Source organism: Mus caroli, unplaced genomic scaffold, assembly GCF_978045245.1.
Source record: "Mus caroli unplaced genomic scaffold, Mus_caroli_1 scaffold_14, whole genome shotgun sequence".
NCBI lineage: Eukaryota > Metazoa > Chordata > Mammalia > Rodentia > Muridae > Mus > Mus caroli.
Window position 1 is genome coordinate 83,657,071 of NW_028227269.1, and position 23,579 is coordinate 83,680,649.

General features: G+C 45.4%; 1 protein-coding gene across 1 annotated transcript; it reads left to right on the forward strand.

The window, feature by feature from the left end:
- The first annotated feature begins 565 nt into the window (after positions 1–565).
- Dlst (dihydrolipoamide S-succinyltransferase) lies at positions 566–23,268 on the forward strand. The gene is made up of 15 exons (XM_021178536.2): positions 566–673; positions 1,207–1,240; positions 4,917–4,965; positions 7,978–8,033; positions 8,146–8,220; positions 8,401–8,456; positions 8,838–8,949; positions 11,526–11,678; positions 12,328–12,404; positions 13,285–13,382; positions 17,582–17,712; positions 19,152–19,225; positions 19,823–19,906; positions 20,282–20,449; positions 21,793–23,268. Exons 1-15 carry the CDS (start codon positions 611–613, stop codon positions 21,925–21,927), a joined length of 1,365 nt encoding a protein of 454 aa, XP_021034195.1. The 5' UTR covers positions 566–610; the 3' UTR covers positions 21,928–23,268.
- The last annotated feature ends 311 nt before the right edge of the window (positions 23,269–23,579 follow it).

The following is a 23,579-nucleotide window of genomic DNA, read 5'->3' on the forward strand; positions in this document are numbered from 1 at the left end:
TAGTTGGTGAAGTCTTACAGGTCCTTTAATACAGTTCCTCTTGTTGTAGTGATCCCGGGCCATAAGATTATTTTGTTGCTACTTCATAACTGTAAATTTGCTACTGTTGTGAGTTGTAATGTAATTATCCGGTATGCTAGATATCTGATATATGATCCCACTGAAAGGGTCGTTGGACCCTCCAAAGGACCTGCCCAAGTCCACATAAGCCTAATTATCGGCCTGAGATCCAAGTTCCTAGCCATAGCCCTCTCTTCCTAGGATGCAGAGGCAGAAAGGCTAGGTTTGGGGGCAGCAGAAAACGGCGCCAAACAGAACTAGCTCTCAGGAAAGGCAGGGAAGGCTTGAACCCGGGGGCGCTCCGGTAGCCGGATGGTTGTCCTCGAAGAATACTAACCCAATCTGGCCCGCTCTTGACAGCGCCACAGACGCCCCGCGCTGGGACCGCTAAGGATGCTAGCCCGTCTCACACCGCCCGGCACCCAGCACGGTTAGTGGTTCGCTCCGAACACCCCTCGCCGCTTGGCTGGTGCCGCGGCCGGTCTCACTTCCGGTTGCTGCCGGGCCCTGTATCCGGTGTCCGCCCGCCCTCCATCCCGCTGCCTCCGCGATGCTGTCCCGGTCACGCTGCGTGTCCCGGGCGTTCAGCCGCTCGCTTTCTGCCTTCCAGAAGGTACAGTCTGGCGGGGCCCGGGCTCCGATGAGTGCCGAACATGGCTGTGGGCGGACGGGCAGGCCGAAGGGCAGGGACGCTGTGTGCTGGCCAGGCCGGCCACCAAGGGCACCGGGACGCGGTGGCTGCCGACGCCCGCGGAGCCGCCCAGCCGCGTGTACGGAGCCCCGGAGCCCCTGTCCTCTCCCAGGCAGCCCGCGCCGGCCGTTTTCCCGCTGTCCCGAACCCTTTGCTCCGGGGCTGGGAGCCGCGCCCGCAGCGACATTGACTTAGAGTTAGGAGGAGGCACGGCCCCCAACCGTATTCCGCGGCCTGTCTCCTCGCGGTCTCCAAACTAGCGCCCGGCAGGCTCAGGGGAGGATGACAGAGTTTGGCCGACTCGGTGTTTTGCGTCTACTTTCGGAGTTAAGAGAACGATAAACGTGTCACTACCTGTCAGCAGCACGATAAACGTGCACTTTTAAAAAATGTTTGTTTTTTTTTCCCCCTCTTTTCATTTTGGGTGACGTCGATAATGTCTTCTTTCTCAACAGGGGAACTGCCCTCTAGGGAGACGTTCCCTGCCTGGTAAGTTCTGCCCTTGCGGTCACCTAAAATGCACTTCTCGTGGGCAGAGCAGCATGGGAGGAAATCTGATGTTTCTTCTCATGGTATTTAAAGACAGTGAATTCAGAGAGATGCGAAGCAAAAGACTCCCTTAACTATAACGGCTGTCGTGTACTCACCCGGCACATCCTTACTGGGTTTTGTTCAGCTTTTTGTGGTGCTGAGGATGGAAGCTAGGGCATGGGAGGCAAGCACTTAACCACTGAGCAACACCAGCGGCCCACGGTTACTGAATTTACACTGTCAGGGCACTGTGCTAGATGCTCGTTAGAAATAAAACAATGCAAAAGGTCTTGTCCTCCAGGAGCCTAAGGCGTAAGGGAAAGGCATGGTGTAAATTGCTGATCATCAATCGTGTAAGTGTTTGGAAACATGGACAGAACAGGTTTAAATAGGTGACATTAAAGTTGTGGCTTGCAGGATGTGACAGTCAGTGAAGAGAAGAAGAAGAAGAGAGAGAAAGGGGTAGAATGCATGAAGTCAGTGAAGAAGGAAACAGGTGTGGCATTCTTTTGGAATTGGAAACAAAGTGACTTGCCAGAAGCCATCAGTTAAAGGAAACAGTATGTTGAGGAAGATGATGGTGTAGAGGCTCTCGGAAGTTTAGATGTTTTTCCCTTAAATTTCTTTTTCTTTATGTGTACTGTGTACACACTTGGCATTCTGTGCCCACGGAGGCCAGAAGAGGTGTGGGATCCCCTGTAATTGGAGTTGCAGGTTGGTTGGGAAATGCCCGGTGCCTGGGTCTCTGCGGGATCGTAGTACCTGTTCTGAACCCCTAAGCCTGGAAGTTTGGATTTTCATTTTCGTGGCTGTGTGTGGGTTGTTGTCTTTGGTAGAGAAGAAAGTTATTAACAACCTTCCATAGCTTACTTTTAATCAGGTGCCTGGCAGATATGTGTTTATCCCTGCCCACCTTCCCTTTTTTATTTTTGGAGACAAAGTCTTGCTGTTAGGACTGTCTGACCTAGAGCTCACTATGCATATACCAGGCTGGCCTTGAACTTCCTCTTGCCTCTCTTTCTCAGAGAGCTGGGATTACAGCCTTGTGCTACCACATCTGGCTCTGGCAAAATACTTGTTGAAAGATTCAGTCTTATGTATGTAGGCTTTCTCGTGCCAGGCGTTGTTCTGAATGCTTTCTGTGCAGTTTTGGGTTAACCATAACTAAGTGAGATTTGGTAGCATAGTCCTCGATTTCGAGGCCAAGGTCACTCAGGCAAAGCTATTGGTTAAACGAGGCTTACCTAACTCCTTCCTCTGCTCAAACTGCTTTACTGAAAGAAGTGTTGGAATTTCCTGTGAACTCCCCAGAGTATGTCTGTGTCTGAATGATAGGGTCTGATATAGCCCAGGCTGAACTCAAACTAGATAAGTAGTCTGAGGCTGCCATTTTACTTTTGATCATTCTGCCTCTCTTTCCCAAGTGCTAGGATCACAGGATTGCACCACCATGCCTGGTTTTATGTAGTGCTGGAGTTCAAACCCAAGACTTTGTACCTGCTGGGCAAGACTCTTAGCAGTCATCTGAGCTGTGTCCGAACTCAGTCAGTAGGCTAGAGTGCTTCTTCCTAGGTTCCTAGGTAAGGGATACAGCCTGTCTCTCTCTGCAAGAATCTCTTGGGCTAGCTGGACAGACAAAGCAAATGCACGGTTATGTACCCTAGGGAGAAAATAGCATTGTGGTTACTAAGTACAGGCTGAGAAGACGTGAGGGTAGTATGATAATAAAGCCCAGCTTGGGAGGTTAGAGAGTAGAAGGCCCAGAGAAGGGACATTTAAGATGAGACTTAAAAGAATGTACGAGTTAGCCAGGGAACTGCTATTCCAGGCAAAGGGAATTTCCTGTGCAAATGTTTCCAAGCAGGAAGAGACTTGAGCAGTTGTACAAATGGTAAGCTGGAGATAGAGAGGAGGTGGAGGACTGTAAAGTGTATGGACTTTATCCTAAGCCAGGAGGACATAAGGCTCCAAGCACGGTCCATAGTGCATTCTCAGTTATGTATGACCTTTCTGCTCAGCTAGGAATGCTGGAAGATGCAACAAGTATTTTCTCCACTTTTTAAGCTGTGCGGAAAAGGAAAAGCCTTGTGCTTAGGGGTGGGCATCTTGACTCACATATTCTGGTTAGGCTAGTCACCAACCTAGTTGTATATGAAATAGAAATAATGGCAGGTGACTATTCTACTTCAGGGAGTTGCTATTGAGAGTGGAAAATGAAGAGGCCATTGTGTGAAATCTCCTTATGAGCCTACAGTTCTGCACAAATAAAACTTGTTATAGGATAAATTTTGTAGGACTCCAGTTTTCAAAAAGCTGTGTGGGCTGCTGTGTTCTAGTTCAAAGACAGGCTCTGCTTAGAATCTGCACTGCACTCATTGGCTGCTGAACACAGAGATGTCTGGCTGACCTGACTCTGGGAATGTTTGTGTGGGAGTGTATGTACATAAGGACCAGTTGTCTCTCAGTCGAAAGGGTTATTAATAGACACAAATAGCAAAAAAAGAAAACACAAATAATATATTCCGAAGAAGCAGCTGTGGGTAGTAGATATTGGGGAAATGAATTTATGATAAGGACAGTTGGTTTAGTGGGTAGCGGCTCTCCCCTCTTCCTCTCCCTTTTCCCCTTATCCCCCTCCCTCTCTTGCTCAAGGATCATTTTATTAGAATTTGAGAGAAAAATGGCAGGTCAGGCAAACTGAATCTAGTCGCTGCCACGCCACGAGGAGGGCGATGGCGGCCTTTTGAGTTAGGGTCGGGGAGCACCCCTGTTCTGCAGTGGAAGTTGTGGGCTAGCAGCTATAGAAAGGGCGGGGAAGCCGGGCGCGGTGGCGCACGCCTTTAAGGGAGGCAGAGGCAGGCGGATTTCTGAGTTCGAGGCCAGCCTGGTCTACAGAGTGAGTTCCAGGACAGCCAGGGCTACACAGAGAAATCCTGTCTCGAAAAACCAAAAAAAAAAGAAAAAAAAGAAAAGGGCGGGCGGGCAGGGAGTCCTCACAGAAACAGTAAGACCCCAGAGTGACCTTTGGCCAGGGTCAGAGAAAAGGGCAAGTTACCCTTTTTGAATTGGCACTCCCAGAGACTCATCTTATTAAGAGTGACCAGGTGGAAAGCGCACCTCAGAGGAAGGTAGACTGACAGGGGGAGAGGTGGTTTCTGCTCAGGACAAGTGGAAGACCTAAAGCCACCCAGTCTTTGCCGCTAGGGTTCAGTCAGTTCACTTTCTAGCCTCATCCACTACACCCAGATCAGCTCCTCTGCCTCAGGTTATAAGAAGTCACGGGACAAGCTATCATATGTCTACTTTCAAGTTTCAAAGGTAGTAGAGACATTTTATTATGCAAACATAGTAGGCTAATGAAAATTCATGACTTTTTAAGGCAGGTAGATTATACAAGCCTTAGGGCTGTACATCAGACCTCTTTCCCCTCCAAGTGCACATCCACTCTTATTCTCCCATACCTATATGCTGCCAATAAGGCAGGTCGAACATTTGCGAAGCAGGATTCTAAATGATAAAGATTCTGCCATTGCCTGAAGCTGGCCCACTCTGTTTGGGCTCTGTGGGATGAATAATTCTATTTAATCCTGCGTGGATTAGGAGCTGTTGATTAAGAGTTGTTTGTTTCTTGCAGGGGTCTCCTTCTGTCGGGGACCAGCTTACCCTGACAGCAGGAAGATGGTGTAAGTATCACTGGGTGATGCGGATATGTGCCCGTGGTAGATTTACTTAGACACAGATTCTAAATTTAAACTCCGACGTCTTCACGGATCTCCAGTTCTAGACATTAAGAGCATTAGGTTGGATCCATAGACCCATCCTGGATGGTCATGGTCGTTTTTATCATAATCTACCTTTGTCATCAGCTCAGTGGTCAGGTGTTGGACCAAAAGTATACTGGACCTTCGCAGGTAGTTAAAGTATAATGAGTGTTAACTTGAAACTATCTTTCTTATTCTTTTTCTTAAAAATTAGAATGGGCATCTAAGAGAACCTAATATTCTAGTTGGATACAAGTGCAGCTGAGGGCTGGAGGTCACGTTTGCTTCAGAGAATTGAGAGAATTCTCTCTCTCTTGGTAGCACTGTTAGTCGTCTTAAAATCAGTAAATGCAAAAGACCAGTTAAGCCCAGGACTTTTGACTGGATTGGTAAGAACACTATTATTGCCTAATGCAGAGTTTGGAGGCGGGCCATCCACGTGTGGTCCAGAGTAACTTGCACTTACTTGAGTTACTTTACATTCCAAGCGTCTTTAGGGTTCTGAGAGGCTGCTTTCTAGCACCTCTTGAGGAACTGTGGGCTGCCTCATTACAGGGTGAAGCCCTGGCAGGAACAAGAGCTTTCTCCTTACGCAGCACAATGCATTTTGCTTTCATTCCAAAATGTTTCATTAGCGTGCTGTTACAAGTACAAAACTCTTGAAATCTTTGTGGTTTGTTTGTTGGGTTTTTTAAGACTGGGTTTCTTACCCTAGAACTAGCACTGTAAACCATGCTGGCCTCCTCTGGAGTGATGGGATTAAAAGCGTATGCACTATGCCTGGCTCTGAGATGTTATTGCTAAGAATCTTTACTGGAGAATTTATATATTCAAATTCCTTTCAAAAGGGACAAGCAGCCAGCGGCTAAGCTGTAGTGTTTGAACATGTTCCCACTATGATAAGAAAGAAATTAAAGATTTATAGAATATTTCAGTTTTTGATGTGTAATTCCATTATAAAGGGTTTTTTTTTTCTGTTTCTAATACTCAGCAGTAAGCAAGTAATGCTTTCATAATTTAAAAAATGACTCAGAGAGTCAAACATATTACTTGTTCAGTTTAAATGGAGAGTGGGGTAATGAGGAGTAATCATGACTTTATGTAGTAAATACAACACATAACTAAAGTTAACTGTGGAAAACTCTAAACTTCCGCTTGATCACCCTCAACTGTGGCATGCTAGTGGCATGCTAGTAACACCGTCTGTGTCGCATGCTGTCTTTTCTTCAACGCATGTCTATTTTGTTTAAAAGATCTTTACACAATATTCTTTGATTGCATTTGTTCGTGTAGTAGCAGTGATGGGAGCACAGCATGTGGAACTTGTGGGAAGCTGGTTCTCTGTCCACTGTGTGGGTCCCAGGGAATCAAGCTCAGGCCACCAGGCTTGGCAGACCTTGTCCACTGAGCCATCTCACCTGCTCAAAAGACCTTTTTAATATAAAACTTTTTTACTTTGCTTTTTACTTAATAGGTAATTTCATGTTTCAAAAGTCTAAAAAAAGGCTATCAGTTTTGGTTTTTGTTTTCCAAATAGGGTTTCTCAGTGTAGCCCTGGCTGTCTTGGAAAATGCTCTGCAGACTAGGCTGGCCTCTGCCCACTGGGTGCTGGAACTGAAAGCGTGAGCCACCACTGCCCAGCAATAAGTCTTTTATCCTTAGCACATTGAGCATCTCTTCCAAGAGTAGCCAGTGCACCAGCTTCCTAGGCGTCTGCCAGAGCAACCCCTTCTTTTCCACATTAGTCTCTGCTCATGACATATGTTTTTATTAGATTCTTATGTATATATACCAACTTTATACGCAGTGTTCTGTGTGCTGTATTTTTGTATTGTTCCCCTAGATACTACGTGTATACATTTTAAAGTTATCCTGACATAAAAGAGAAAGGGCTAAAAGGCAGTTAAATCTACTTATGTATTATAAAAATAACCTGTTATGGTAATGAATGCCTCAGGCCTTTAATCTCCGCATTGAGGGGGCAGAGGCAGGGCAGATCTCTTGAGTTTGAGACCAGCCTAATCTACAGATTGAATTCCAGGACAGCCAGGGATAGTGATACTTAGTCTCGAAAAAACAAAACAAAACAAAACAAACCTGTTGAGAAGATCCCCTACATTTTTTCATCAGTTTAACTCATTCTCTCAAACTATATAAATAACCGTTGATGGCAGATAGCCTTAGTAACCAGGCTAAGATAGTCTGTATCTCCGCTCCTCAGGTGTAACCTAGTGAGTTTGTACACAGGGTGCTAGATATCACCTTCCAGCTTATACTATCCCATGTTCAAACGGCATGGTCTTGAAGTTCCTTTGCAGTGAGTCCAGGAAGGGCAGGTGTGCTGCCTCTTTGCATGGGAATGTTAGAGGAAATACCATGGGGTTTTTGTTTTTTTTTTGGGGGGGGTGTTTTTGTTTTGTTTTGTTTTTTGTTGCTGTTTTTGTTTTTAATTATTTTGGGGGGTGGGGTTAGTGGTTGCCTAATACTTTGCTTTTGGCTTCTGAGTTTATTCTCAGTTTGCTGCCTTATGGAAATCTAACCCCGAGGATTGTAACACATTTGTGTTTGGCATATCTGTGTGCTGCAAAGGATTTGGTTAACCTAATTGGGAAGAAACGTCATTTTGGTTAGTTTGCAAAGGACTAAGATTCTTTTTACTTCATAGAACCAGTGTGCCTCACTCTTTTGAGAGGTGACATTTCATTTTAGTACCAAGCACTATTTAAGACACCTAGATCATCAGGCTTTGGGATGCTACTTGCTGAGTCAGAATCTGTCCAGGTCTGGCCTGACATGTGTGCTTTGACAAGTTCCCCTGCATGAGAATCTACTTAAGATTCACCAGTTTAAGTAGGTAACCCTTGGTACCTGGACTGGACTGAAATATTAGTGGTTCACATTCTAAAAGAGTTAACATTTGTGTTTCTTTTGTAGCATTAACAGTGGTAGCGTCTTCAGTGTTCGCTTCTTCCAAACCACAGCTGTGTGCAGTTAAGTACCTGATTTCTTGTGAATGGACTTTTACTGGGAAGAGAAACAACTGAGTGAGTTTATTAAAGACAGAATGAGCACTTGTGGTTTTCCTGATTTGTTTTTCTCTAGAGAATGATGTGATAACAGTCCAAACCCCAGCGTTTGCAGAGTCTGTCACAGAGGGAGATGTCAGGTGGGAGAAAGGTGAGATTTACGTTAAAAACTAAGGTCTCTTCATGAAGCACAGCAAGTGGGAACTGGCTCCACCTTTTCTTCACATCCACATCTACTTCCTGCCCAGTCTTGTAGGAAAGTGGTCTTTTCACACAATGGGCTAATAGAGGCCCTGAGGCTCCCAGCCAACAGGCGTCCTTTGTCTTTCAGCTGTTGGAGATGCGGTTGCAGAAGATGAAGTGGTGTGTGAGATTGAGACAGACAAGGTGGGTTCATCCTAGGGATTTATTATGGATTAATTTTGATTATTCAGTCCTATGTAGTGTGTACACTAGTAACTTGAATCAGTAGCTACTTTGTTTTCTTTGTGGTTCCTGGGCTGCTTTCAGTCTTCTTCCTTGTATCACTTGGAAACATAGTAACTAAAGCATGTTTTAATGTTTCTAAGAAAAGACAGAAGGTGAATCCTCAAGATAGCAATCACTTGTCTTTTTCTGACTGAAAAAATTCTTACTGAAAAATAGGTATTTCTGTGTGTGGAGGAGATGTAATATCCAGATGTAGCAATGTTGTAACTCTTTCTACTCATCCTGCTTGACTAATGCGATACAAATGCCGGACTCTGTCTCCATCTCTTTCCTTTCCAGACTTCTGTGCAGGTTCCCTCACCAGCAAATGGCATCATTGAAGCTCTTTTGGTACCCGATGGGGGCAAAGTTGAAGGAGGAACTCCTCTGTTCACACTCAGGAAAACTGGTGGTAAAGAAGTTCTCCGGGTGGTCAAGGTCTCCAGTGTTTCCTGGTGGGGTTGAGGCTGAGCATACTGTCCTAGCAACTCCCCTGCCTCCGACTGGCATTCTAGTTACACCTTTAGTTGAGGGGTAGAAGAAATCCTGTTGATGGATGGTGAACTTTCATTGTCAAGTTCTAAGCCAACAGGGTAATTTTAAAATCCCACAATACTCTGTTCTTTCCATATTTCTCAGATTGGATCTTTTTCTTAAAGAACTAACAGGGGGTTGGGGATTTAGCTCAGTGGTAGAGAGCTTGCCTAGCAAGCACAAGACCCTGGGTTTGGTCCTCGGCTCCAGGGGGTGGGGTGGGGGATGGGGTGGGGAACGGGGATGGATGGACAGACGGACAGACGGTCAGACTAACAGAAGTCAGGAATCTGAAGAGAGTAGTTTTCCCTGCGCTGACCTGGATCACATGGAGCTTTAAAAAGATGCAAAGGAAAAGGCTTCCAGCTCCTGAGAGTTCTGATTTACCACTTGCTGTAATAGCTGGATTATTGTTAGTTTAGTAGCATTGTCCTAAGGGATTCTGGCATATAGTCAGCCCTGAGAGCCACTGTGTCGACAATTGAGTGTAGTTTCCTTGTTTCTTTACGATTACATTTGTGTGTGTGTGTATCTGTGTGGGGAGTGTACATACAAAGGCACGCGTGTGGAGGTCGGTGGGTAACTTGAGAGTCAGTTTTCTCTTCCTGTCACATGGGCCGGCCCTAGTGCTCGAACTCAGGCTGTCAGATTTGGTGCCGTGTGTCTCTACCGCTGAATCATCCCCTTTCCGTGGAGTTTCTTCTCACATTTTTCTCAGGAAAAAATGACATTTCTCTTTGGAAGAAATGCCAAAGAAAGATGCCTCTACTGTAGTCAATATTGGGGGTTAGAAAAATCTGCTTTTCTGACTTGTAAGTGAAGGTTTTTGTAGAGTATTTAACTGTTAAGATAGGCAGAAAGATGGTAGATTGGACCATTAAAGTTGGTCAGGGCAAGGTCAAGTTCAAAGTAAAGGGAAAAAATCTGAAGTAGCCAAGATGAATGGACCTGTCAGGATTCATGCTGGGACCCCCCCCCCCCCCCAAGACATCTTTCCAGGCGCCAAAATAACATCTTAATCAAATGCTCATTGAAGATTAAAGAGTTCAGAGGCTGGAGAGATGGCTCAGTGGATCAAAGTAGATACTGTTCTTTCGGAGGACCCAAGTTCACTTCCCAGTGCCTACATGGCAGCTCACAGTTGTCTGAGACTCCTGCTCCACGGGTTCCAATGAGCCTCTATAGGCATCTCCATTCATGTGTACATATACACAGTTAATAATGATAAAATAATTCTTCAATTTGATTTATTTATTTAAAATAAATGTTTTTTTAACATTCTTTTAAGAATTATTTTATGTATATGAGTCCACTGTCACTGTCTTCAGACACACCAAAAGAGGGCATTGGATCCTATTACAGATGGCTGTGAACCATTATTATAGTGGCTGGGATTTGAACTCCGGACCTCTAGAAGAACAGTCAGTGCTCTTAACCACTGAGCTATATCCCCCACCCCCACTCCTTTTTAAAAAAATTTTTAATGGTTAAGAGTATTCCTTTTGCCTGGTGGTGGCAGTGCACACCTTTGTGGATCTTTGTGAGTTTGAGGCCAGCCTGGTCTACAGAGAGTTCCAGGGGAGGGTTACACAGTGAAAGGTTGTCTTGAAAAAGAAGAGAGAGCCGGGCGTGGTGGCACACGCCTTTAATCCCAGCACTCGGGAGGCAGAGGCAGGCGGATTTCTGAGTTCAAGGCCAACCTGGTCTACAGAGTGAGCTCCAGGACAGCCAGGGCTACACAGAGAAACCCTGTCTCAAAAACCAAAAACCAAAAACCAAAACCAAAAACAAAAAAACGAAAAACAAAAGGGAAAGAGTATTTCTTATACATGTTAACGCTAAAATAGTAGATTGTTAGCAGCGTGTCACATTTATGTGTGCATTTTAACATTTTCATTTGCTTTGTTGTTTTTGCTTAAAACAGTGGTTCTGCTGGTCGCAGCCCCTTTGGAGGTTGAGTGACTCTTTCACAAGGGTCACCCCCAAACCTACGCATAGCAGATATTTGTATGATGATTCATGATAGTATGAAAATTACAGTTATGAAGTAGCAATGAAGTGGCTGTGGGGGGAGGGGTCACCACCACATAAGGAACTGTATTAAAGGTCACAGCATTAGGAAGGCTGAGAATCATTGGCTTAAGTTTTATTTCCTTGGGCTTAGTATGTGCTTTGAAAGTCCATAGATGTTAGTTAATATTTGTGAAATCAGGAAGGCAGCAGAACATTTAGGGAGACCTGAGACTAGAGAATAGTGGCTCGTGTCAGTGTGTATCACTTGATGCTTTGCCTATAGCAAGGACCTAGGAGACATTTGTTTGAGGATGGAAATAGACCTTTCTCTCTGAATCCTCTTTAGTAGCTGCGGTTAGTTGCCTTCCATGGAGCGGTACCAATGGCATCTCTCTCTCTCTCTCTCTCTCTCTCTCTCTCTCTCTCTCTCTCTCTGTGCAGCTGCTCCTGCTAAGGCTAAACCAGCTGAAACCCCTGCTCCAGCCCACAAAGCAGAGCCCGCAGCACCGGCGGTCCCTCCTCCCCCCGCAGCACCTGTGCTCACTCAGATGCCACCAGTGCCCTCACCCTCACAGCCTCCTGCTAGCAAACCAGGTAAGACCCTGTAACAGAGCACTTTACGGAGAGCTGCTTAGATTTCTTTTAGCTTGTTTTGAGGATGGAGAGTCCTTTGTGGCAGGGAAGGTGTGGTTTCAGTGCACGGAGGATGGTCACATGGCATTGCAGCCAAGAAAGATCGTCTGCTGCTCCAATCACTTTGTTAGCTAAACGCTACTCACTTCCAGACCCAGCCCACATTACAGTGCTGCCTGTATTCACAGTAAGTCTCCCCACTCTGGGAGCAAGAATTCAGTTTCTCTGGAAAAACTGTTATAGACATGGCCAGGTTCTATCTTCCCAGTGGTTCTAAGTCCTGTCAAATTGACAGTCAAGATTTAAGCCTTACAGTCTCTGACTCTCAGGTGTCTCTTGGGGAGAAGGGACTTCGTGACCCTCACAGTTGCAGTCTGATGCCGTGGCTCTGAATATACCGGGTTTGCTGAAGAACTGGGTTTGCAAACCAGCCATCTATTTATTTGCTAACCATATGACACTAGTCTCATTACTTCTATGACTAGGCTGTCCATCTGCGAGTTTGGAATGATGCTGATAAACTTTAGTATCTTGAGGGTAAAGGGTTAATACGGTGCAGAAAGTATTGCTGTCCCTGTCCAATGTAGCTGTGCACTCTCTTCATTTTCAGTGTCTGCAATAAAACCCACTGCTACCCCTCCACTGGCTGAGGCAGGAGCTGCTAAAGGTCTGCGTTCAGAACATCGGGTAAGCCTCCGACAACTTCCAGGGAAGTGGCAGAGAGTCGCTGTGGAGAGTAATGGAGTGTGGTCACCTTTAGAAAGGGCTGGTACCTCTTTGCCTTGGTCTTGAGAAGGGGGAGAGAGTTACTTGTTCATGGTCTCGTAACTGTCAGAGGGAATAACTAGAACTCGGTGTCTTCCGCATGTTGGGGTTCCTACTGTACTGTGCTGTTGGTGAAACGCTTCCGCTGAGTAAAGTGTCTGCAGAGAATAGAAGCACATGCTTGTCACAGACGTAGTCTGCTGAGCGCTCCCTCTCTAGACTTCCGGGATATTTCGCCGCAGCTGGGGACCAGTGGGGACAGATTGCTGCATTGTAGCAGTCCTCTGTCAGAGCAGACAGAGCCCTCAAGGAAGTATGGTCAAGAGTGTGGGTTCTTTGCCTGACAATGCTTCCTAAAAATACTATAGCCTCAAAAGCTTGCTTTAGCGTTTCCGCTCTCCAAGTAGCTATTCTCACGCCAGTCTTTATCAAGGGAAGTCGCCCTTTCTGAAATGACTCTTAAGCTGGCTGCATCTACACCACAGTCTTCCTTTTGTAAATTGGTTTTGGTTTTTAAATCACACTATTTCCTGAGCTTCTGTTCTTGGTCAAATTTCAGGTATATCTGAGTGAAAACCTTGGTCTCTGATTCTGTGTTTTTGCTGAGGCCACTCCAGAAAGGGAAAGCCTCTAGCTTTAACTGTAGTGATTGGGCCCAGCATTGTGGCACATGCCATGAATCCCAGCACTTAGGAGGCAGAGGCGGGAGGGTCTCTAGTGCTTGTCATCCATCGCTGACAGGCTGAGTCCTCTCACTGACTAGGGATGGTCGCATGGTCAACTCGTTCCACTTCCCTTTCAGGAGAAAATGAACAGGATGCGGCAGCGCATTGCCCAGCGTCTGAAGGAAGCCCAGAACACGTGTGCAATGCTGACGACTTTCAATGAGGTTGACATGAGGTGGGATCTCTAGTCCCTCTAGTCCCCATATCTGTGTTTCTAGAAGTAGAACACGGGAACTTGCTCTGCTGCTTCCAAAACTAGCTTGACCTGGCAGAGGTATTTATTTCTCTGCTTAGCTCCTTGCTGACTTATGCAGCATGACCCACTGGCTTAATTCGCTAGTTTACTTCTTTAATAATGGAGTGACTTAGAAAGCATGTAAGAAAAGAGTGAGCTTTACTGCAGTGTAAAAAGCTTAGTTTTTTGGACTTTCATGCCTGAACTATTATGGTCTCTGATAAATTATCCTAGGGTAATCATTTTTGTTTAGGCTTTTATATTTATTTTTACTTATGTATATGTGTGAGTTTGGAGCAGGGGTGCCCACAGAGGGCAGAAAAGGGATCCCTTAGAACTGGAGTTACAGATCTTGGGGGCTCACTGACATGAGTACAAGCCCACATTTAGGTTCTCATAACTGCTCCAGTCTCTGTTTGGTTTTTGAGACAGGGTCTCAAATATATAGTCCTAGCTGGCCTAGAACTTACTATGTAGACCAGACAGGCCTTAAACTCACAGAGATTTGCCTGCTTGTGCCTCCAAGTACTAGGGTTAAAAGTGTGTGCCATTATGCCCAAGCTGGTTGGTTGGTGGGTTGGTGGGTGGGTTTTGAGACGGTGTCTCATGTTTCCTGAGCTGGGCTTGAACTCTCTTTGTAGCTGAGGATGATGGTGATGGTGCTACCATGTCCTGCTGCTAGAAATGGCCCACTTCTAGCACTTCTTCCCCTTGGAATGGGAAACCCTTCACAATGTGCCTAAAAGGACACCACACTCTCCTTTCTGACAGTGATTTTTTTCTTGTATAGTTCCCAAGCAACTCAGAATCTAGCAGGCAAAAGGACAGAAACCTGCCACCTCTTACTCTGCCCTGTTTGGATTATGGAATTGGAACTAAATTAAGTTCCTGTGTGTGTGTGTGTGTGTCTGTGTGTGTGTGTCTGTGCAAGCAAGCACACATATATGTACATGTGGGAGTGTGTAGGTGTGCATACATGCATATAAAAGCCAAAGATCATCCACCTTGTTTATTAAGGCAGGTTTCTACTGGCCTCGAGTTTGTTAATAGGCCAAGCTGACTAGCCAGTGAGCCCCAGGGATCTGTGCATCTCCTACGTCTATAACTCTGAGATTTCGTGTGTGCCACCAACCCAGGATGGTTTGTTTGATTGGTTGGTTTTATATAGATTTTGGAGTGCAAACTCAGGTCTTCATGCTTACCTGGGAACGAGGATGTCTTCCCTAGCCCTAAACAGTTAAACTCTAAAATATAAAAAAACCCCAGTTCACTACACCCATTCCTGAATGGCCTAATGGTTGATTTCCTTGTTTTTTTCAACATTTTGATGTATCTAAGTATCAGCATTTTGGGAAAGAGAAAATAGTTTTCTTTAACAAGTATTTTAAGTGTTTATCATATGCAATTTACTAAAGTAAAATTTAGGGAGTTATGGAGATGAGTGTAAAAGCTCTTTGGATCTTGCTATCTCATTTTGGTGAACACTAAATAAAATCTAGGAAAAAAAGCATCAAAAAGATAAAAATGAGTATGAAGTGGAGAAGGGAGTGTTGTTTGCTTTCGGAGTTTGAATGACAAGCATGTAAGCCAGGGATAGTGTGTACATCTGTCATCCTGGTGCTTGGGAGGTGGAGGCAAGAGGACCAACAATTCAGGGTTCACCTTAGCTGCATAAAGTTCAAAACGAGAGCCTGTCTCAACTTAAAACAAAACAACACGAAAATGCTAAGTAGTGTTACATAGAAAGTCATTCCAAATAGTTTTAGCAGTTTGGATCATGGCACTGTAAAGAAAATGTAAGAAACAGAAAAGATCTAGGTTTTGTTTTTCTTTTTTTGCCAACAGTCCACATAGGATATGAATGGTGAAGGTTGGATCTGTATTTGAATATCAGTGTAAGAATGAATTAAGTCAAAGATGATGTCTCTAAGGTACCCATCTCCCTTTGCTTTGAGTATTAAGTCTTTCCCTCTGCATCTCAGTGAGGAAGTTTGTTTATTGGAAATGTATGTAGGGATCTGGTTAATTTCACTAGATGTCATTATTTTATTGGGAAGCCCATAATGTAGGGAAGGACTTTTCCTAATGAATCTCAAAGGCTGCAGCCGTGTTTCCTGCATTAGCAGCAAAGTGTACACAAATTAAATTGGACTTTGAAATTTTACCCATTTCTTAAGACGAAGCATGTAAATATTTTTATCTCTAAAAGATGCAGTTGGCCCAACATCCTTGATTGCAAATCTGTGTAATAGCTGGATCTTCTTTCAGTAGCCAATCTAGTGTCACTTAGCAGTGGCCTGAGACTTCACTGTAGCCGGTAATGTGGTTTAGATCGAGTGCCCTTTGGGTCTTATGCCTATCAGCAAGCCCAGAGGAGTCTTTCTGAGACTTGCCCCTTCCTCCACTGGCCCAGCTTTGCCTCCAAGGGCTAAGCTCTGAAATAGAAACTCCTTAATGACCAGAAAATGGCATCTAGACAGGTCTGAGAACAGAGACACCCACCACGCCTCTTTCGCAGTAATGCCTTTAGGGTGGTAATTCTAGCACTAAATGAGGTTAGACCCAGGAAAATAAACATTTTAAACCCAATCAGTCCCCTTAGGAAAATTTCCTTTTTTCAAAAACAAAAGGTCTGAAGTGGGCAGTTAAAGGGTACCACATCTTATCTTTCCTGCTAATGTTGAATTAAGCCATTATAGGGGGAAAGGGAGACGTGAGCATTTGGGCCTGAGATAAAGTTCAACTCAATTTTCATCATGGAATGGTATTCCTATAATCATAGACCTTCCTGTGGGAAAACAATGGGAGAGGCATTTCTCACTAACTCTGCAATGCATATGTGTATGTGGGGGTGGGGTGGGGTGGGGGCTAGCTTGATAGACCAGAGGATGTTCAAGTTGCAGAGTCTTCTCAGAGGCAAGCCCAGCGCTGAATCTGAAAGACAGGCCACAGCCCACACGGAGCCGCTTTCTAAATACCAAGGAAACCACAGTCAGTGAAACTAATCTTAAGGGCAGACGCTGTGTGTTGTTCTATCTTGGTGCCCAGCCCAGTCCCTCCCCCACACATTAGTAACTGTTTCATGAGCAAGTAGAAAGAAGTGCTAACTCAGAGGACAGAGTGAGTCTGCTGACTTTGCACAAGCCTGGAAGAATATTGGACTTAGCTCCTACGTATAGTTACATATGGTTAGTAGTGCTGTTTGGAATGGTAGTATTCATTGTGATCTTTAGATTATCTGTCACTGAAATCTGTGACTCATAGAACTAAAAGGATCGCCTTAAAAGGGCTCAACCATCTTAAAGGGCAGGTTGGCGCTGATTCTTCTAGGCTGGTATTTTGTGATAGAGTACTTTATTGCATTGACCACTAAAGAATGTTTCAAAACTTGAACTTAGATGCTTCAGGCCAAGGGAAAGCCTATCCATTTGCATACATGTGTGAAAACTTGTGAAAGTCCAAACTAGGGCTGTAGCTGTTCTGGTGGCAGGCATCCCAGCTCGTTGGGAGATTGAAGCAGAGGAAGTGCAAGTTTAAGGCTAGATCATGCAATTTCAGTACACCTAGTCTCTAGACTTTAAAAGGGTGGGATGCATCAGTAGCCCCCCCCCCCTTTAGCACTGGCTCAGCTCTAACTGTATTCTCAGCCAATCAGATGTTGAAGACCATGGGGGTCCTCTTGTTTAATTTGTCCTCGTGTATCTATTAAACCTTGATCAGGGTTTCTAGAATGGCTGCAGTAGATTTTGAAAACAGACTTACCGTTATTGATTTGGGGTTCCCCAGAGATCCAGTTCACAGTTGTTGGACTCTAATACAACTGACCGTTGAAAAGTGAACAACGGCTTATTGTTTTGTAACAGTGTCAGGTGAGCCCTGACATTTCAATTGAAACATGAATTGTCATTATAACTCAATGCAAATTCAACAGTTGTATTTGGAGTTATATTATTTTAACAAATAAATTTATTTAATGAAAAAAAAAAGGGTAGGATGCAGGGGTGCGTTGGGGAGCACAGCTCAGGAGTAAAGCCCTTGCCAGCATTTCTCAGAAGTCCTCGACACTTAGCCTGTGGCAGTATGTGCATGTATACACACCAGAGCTTCACTGACAGTTTCTTTGCATCATGTATTTACAGTAACATACAAGAGATGAGAGCTCGGCACAAAGATGCTTTCCTGAAAAAACATAACCTCAAATTAGGCTTCATGTCAGCATTTGTGAAGGCTTCGGCGTTCGCCTTGCAGGAGCAGCCTGTTGTAAATGCAGGTAAGTTTCCTGAGACCAGTGTGGCAAAGACTACAGACCTGCTGCCACATTTAGGGGTCACCAAAGCTTTTTATTCACAGTCTATGGAAACATGATCACCTTCACCAAATACTAAAAGTAATGGTAACACAATTACTTTCTCTGCACCAAGTGGGCAGAATTGGCACTTACTCTGGCAGTAGGCAGCTCTGGGATAGCCTGGCTTCCCAAGCTGTCTTATCATGGGCAATCTCAAGCTCTGGCTGCTCCTCACCCCCACACACCCTTTACTTGGAGGCTTGACTTTCATGTTTGGCATAGGCTCCAGGTTGACCTTTGACATGGGGTTAGGGGCCTTATTACGAAGGCTTGGGCTTCGTACTCAGTTGTCTTTCCTCTTCTCAGCGCTGAAGTGTTGATCTAGCTTGCATTTCTTGTTTTGTGTTGTGTTGAGGCACTTCTGTGTTCCTTAGAAGATAGGAGAGGGGACAGTGACACTTTGCAGTCCTCAGCCTAAAATCCTTAGTCTGTTCCCCATTGAGTGCCGTGCATTAGGCACACAGGAGGGCTTTCTTTGCTCTCGGCATCTCTCAGAGTTCTCGTTCACTTGACATGTACTCTAACAATCCAATGTAGACTCTGGAAGATTCCCAAGCCTGCTTTTCTTTTTTTCTCTTCTCTTCTCTTCTCTTCTCTTCTCTTCTCTTCTCTTCTCTTCTCTTCTCTTCTCTTCTCTTCTCTTCTCTTCTCTTCTCTTCTCTTCTCTTCTCTTCTCTTCTCTTCTTCTCCCCTCCCCTCCCCTCCCCTCCCCTCCCCTCCCCTCCCCTCCCCTCCCCTCCCCTCCCCTCCCCTCCCCTCCCCTTCTCTTCTCCTTTTTTAAAAAAAGATTTATTTATTTATTTTATGTATAAAATACACTGTAACTGTCTTCAGACACACCAGGAAATGGCATCAGATCCCATTAGAGATGGTTGTGAGCCACCATGTGGTTGCTGGGAATTGAACTTAGGACTTCTGGAAGAGCAGTCGGTGCTCTTAACCACTGAGCCATCTCTTTAGCCCCCAAGCCTGCATTTCTTGTAGGTAGGTAGAGTTTTCAGTAATTGGTTTTATATTTTAAGATGACGTATTTGAAAGCCAGACCTCCTCCACCCTCCTCTGCCTTTTCCAGAGCACTTGCTATCTAGCCATTCTCTGCTCAGGGAAGGCTTGCATAGATAGGCCACTAGTGTGCTTCTACTGAGAGTACCTCCTGTGAGCTCCTACGTTCAGGTTGGCCCAGAGGCTTGGGAAACACTGATATGAGTCGGGACGGGAGCCAGAGGGGTGTTAGTGACTTGTAGTTATTTTCATGTTGATTAGTCAGCCCACACTGCATTGGCCACTGAAGACTTTCACTCTGTGAACTCCTTATCCTTGGCCAAGAGGGTTGTATGTAACATCTGTTTTCTCTTTCATAGTGATTGATGATGCAACCAAGGAGGTGGTGTACAGAGATTACATTGACATCAGTGTTGCAGTTGCTACCCCGAGGGTATGTTGGGGCAAGAGTTGGAAGTGCTTACTTAGCTCCTGTCTTAGTTATTTCCATTTCTGTGCTAAGACGCCAGGACTAGGGCAGCTTATAGAAGAAAGAGTATTGGGCGGGCTTCGGTTTCAGAGGGTTAAGAGAAATTACAATTACATTCATGTTACAGAAAGTGGTAGCAGGCATGGTACTGGAGCAGTAGCTGAGAGCTCACATGTTGAGACAGTCACAAAGTAAAGAGCGCTAACTAACTGGGACTAAGCATGGCTTCTTTAAAACTTAAAGCTTGCCCACAGCGACACACCTCCTCCCAAAAGGAGGCCACACCTAATCTTCCAGACACTTGCACCAACTACAGACCAGTGTGTGATCCTGTGGAGGCCATTCTCAGGCCACCACAGAGCTCACCTGGAGGGGCTATTTCTATAGTTCCCTATTTCTAGGGGATTGTTAGTAAAAGTGCATTTTTTTTTTTAACTATACCACGTTCCTTTATCTTAGTGTAAGTCTTTTTAATCACAGTGAGTTTAAGGTGTTCTGGTTGGGGAAATTGTAACTATAAAGAGGGCTGTTATTTGCACTTAAAATAACTTTCCACTCCAGGGTCTCGTGGTTCCTGTCATCAGGAATGTGGAAACTATGAATTATGCAGATATTGAACGGACCATTAATGAACTAGGAGAGAAGGTACAGTAGACGGAAGTGTGTGCACGGCCTGCTGGGCAGTTGAGGGATCAGAGCCTGCAGAGGCTGCGCTGCTCAGGCCTCTGGAGTCTGGCTCTCTAGGGACAGCATAACCTCCCAGGAAGGCGCGGCTGTGATCTGAGGAGAGGCATGTGGCAGGCAGAGCCTGCATGCTCCAGTGACTGAGATCTCTAAGTCAGAATCCTCCTGGGAAGGAGATGTTGATTGTAGAGTCAGGGTTTCTCTGAAGGTGGTCACAGTCACCTGAGCTGAGCCGCTGTCCTGTTTGCCACTGGAGTTTGCACCTGGGCTCTCAGATAAGAGTTTTCTAGACTCACTGTTCTGGATCAGAGAAACCTGGATGTTTGTTGTTCTTAGGCCCGGAAGAATGAACTTGCCATTGAAGATATGGATGGTGGTACCTTCACCATCAGCAACGGAGGAGTTTTTGGCTCACTTTTTGGAACACCCATTATCAACCCCCCTCAATCTGCCATCCTGGGCATGCACGCCATCTTTGACAGGCCTGTGGCTGTGGGAGGCAAGGTAGGAACCATTGTTTCTGAGATTTTTAATTGCTAAATGGCTGGCTGTAAGAGAGAAACCTAACCAAGTCCTTACTATAAAGCATCCACTGTAATTTCAGACTTAAGTTTCAGTTTTTAATTACTAAGTGACAGTTAAGACACTGGTTCTCAAACTGTGATCTGGGGCTATTGGCATCATCTGGGAACTTGTCAAAAATGCAAGTGCTGGACCGACAAGACGAATCAGCAGTTAAGAGCACTTGCTGCTGGCAAAGTAGCTAGCTAGATTCAGTTCTCAGCATCCACATAGTGCTTGCTGCCATCAGTAATTCCAGTTCTGAGGTATTGGGCACCATCCTCTGCCCTCCTTGGCTGCTAGGCATGCATACATGTAGGTGAGATGCTCATACACAGTAAATACTAATTTATTTTTAAGTAAATGCTTAGACTTTCCCCCCCCCCACACACACACACACTTAGTCTACTGAAGCAGAGATGCTCAGCTGTGATGCATGCTGACGTTTGCGCTGGCACTTGTTGCCGCCTTGTCAGAGCCTCAGGGAGTCAGAAAACGGGCACAGTGCACAGCAGTCTGAGGGCTACAGAATTATGTGAGAAAGCTTACAAGTTTCTTTGAGTGTTCAAGGTATGAGGGAGGCCAAAGAGCTTGAGTTAGCTATTGGAAGGTAAGTTAGTTTAAAAAAAATGAAGTTTTCTGAGACTTCTGTGTCTAGAATATATCTGGGTCATTGACTCCTTTTATAAGTCAAAAAACTATAGGTCTTTTTCTTGGAAAACAGTTAACACGCTTAGCTTTGCACATAACAGACTTATTTTTTTTTTTAATTCATGGATTTTTAAGACAGGGTTTCTCTGTGTAGCTTATCTGTCCCAGAATTATCTATGTAAACAAGGCTGGCCTTTAACTCAGATGTGCTTGCCTCTACCTCGGGCAAGTTAGGTGCTTGCTAAGCATACACAAGGCCTGGTGTTGGATCTGCTCATTGCAAAAAAAAAAAAAAAAAAATAGTAGTGACAAAGATTGAACTTGAAAGTAGCTCCTACAGGCAGCTACAACTGCAGAACAAACCTCTGTGGGTAACAGTAGCCGTAGAGCACAGTGTAGCTTACTTGTGTCAAGGCAATTTTGAGTAGCCTGTTTCCTTGTTTAAACTTTGGTTCTAAATCTCAGAGCTTTGCTCAAAAGAAAATAAACCTACGTTATCCAGAGGTAGCAGTGGGAGAAAAGGTTTTGCAGCTAGAACCATTGGGGTCGGCTTTGCTTGCTTTCTCACATTTCCCTCAGCAGGGCTTTGTCTCTGATCTGCTGGATACAGATCTGTTGACCTCTCCTCTCTGCAGGTGGAAGTTCGACCTATGATGTATGTAGCCCTGACCTATGACCACCGGCTGATCGATGGCAGAGAGGCTGTGACTTTCCTCCGAAAAATCAAGGCAGCAGTAGAAGATCCAAGAGTCCTCCTCCTAGACCTTTAGGAGGAAGCCACACATCCTACCTATCGATCACGCAGGAACTGAAAACCAGTCTTCTCCCTGTACCCTCATCAATCCCAGGTTAGCCTGATGACAGGCAGGCACATACTGTTGGCCTCAAGCACGGAAGCCAGGGCACGATGTAACCAGCGTTCACAAGTCTGTTCTTAGTGTTCCCTCTAGGCTCTTTCTCTCTCCCTGTGACTCTTAATCTTCTGCTATCTTGGACCTGAGAGAGAGTGAGAGCCTTAATGGATGCTCATTAATGTTCCTGCCTTTATTCCAGTCCTCTACAAAGGCAATTTTGCTTTTCTCCAGTGACAGTATACTATAGGGATACCACCAGGGACCATGTGATTTGAGTTTCTATCTTAGGAAAGTGTTCTCCAGAGATGCCTGGGGGATGCTTTGCCTCCATCCCAGCTGTGCACACTCTGACTTGATGCCACCTGTGTGGAGGTATTGAACACAGGCAAAGAGGTGCTGATTTGCTTCTTAAATGCACCGTCATTCTGACCTGTCAGTGGCTTCAAGGTGCTCTACCTCTTCCAGAAAGCACAGGCTGGGGCATTTGGGGATAGGCAGGATTGTGCAGCATCCCCTGAGCTTACCTGTTATAGTCACAGGTGGGAGTTGAACCCTGGCCTGCCCTCTCGGGCTCCATTGTATGCTGGCACTGGGAAGATTCATTTTGGCATAATTACGTACGACTGTCGTCATACCAACCCTTTCCAGCTTCTAGGAATCGTTCTAGGACACGGTTGTCACTTAAAGCAGATTTTAGCACATCATGGCAGTGGGGCAGCCTGGCGAAGGGACTGTTCTCACCAGATCAGGCTGATGAGAGCTTTTAAATTGGAGGTGGTGTGAGCATGTGCTGGGGAGAGGCTGTGCTCTCCCTTCCTGGGATGTGGCCTGTAGGGGGAGCAAGGTCTTGTTGCCTCTGGTGCAGGACACAGAGACAGGGGAGGGTGGACTGTGGTGGGAACCAGCCTCAGGAGTTAGGACAGTGAAGAGGTGATGATGTCATCGCTAAGACCACCCTTCAGGTGCAGGTACAGTTTTTGGAATATTCTTGAAGCCTGGTAAAATGCTTAAGTGGTTATGAGCGCTCCTAGGCCTCGTATCCTGCACTGAGCCTGAGCCTGCTGACAGTTGCCTGGGCCATTAGTGCTGAATGCCCGTTTTTCTTGTAATCTAAGACAAGCTGGGGGGAGGGGAAGAGGTCAGTATTGAGTGCCTGCAGCATCTGCTACTTCATCTATACCATTCAGAACTTGTAACTAAAATATTTAAAGAGACTGATTTTGAATGAAAATTAAAGGGCAAATGTTCTCAAACAGGGCTCCGGGATCTGTGCTCCTTTTGACCCTCGAGGCTTTACAGCCCCCATCACTGTTGGCAACTACAATGTCGTTATCACCGAAAGCTACTACTTCCTCCTGAGTTGGCTATCTTGGTGGAGCTACTGGTGGACGCAGGATCTTTGTATATTCTTATCTCTCAGCAGCATACCAGGCCCCCGTCCCATATTTTAGGCATATTGCTTTTAACAGCCAGCCAGGGGAGCCCACTAATGTCTCAGTACCCTGGGTTCCTTTCAGGGAGCCCCATGTCCCTGACAAGCCAATTCTTGAGAAATTGAGGCTCCCACC

Bases quoted from the DNA above. Each gene is read 5' to 3' on its own strand.
- Dlst (XM_021178536.2), top strand. From the start codon at position 611: ATGCTGTCCCGGTCACGCTGCGTGTCCCGGGCGTTCAGCCGCTCGCTT. The intron at 4,966-7,977 runs GTAAGTATCACT...TTTCTTTTGTAG, and splicing joins CCTGACAGCAGGAAGATGGT to CATTAACAGTGGTAGCGTCT. The intron at 19,907-20,281 runs GTACAGTAGACG...TGTTGTTCTTAG, and splicing joins TTAATGAACTAGGAGAGAAG to GCCCGGAAGAATGAACTTGC.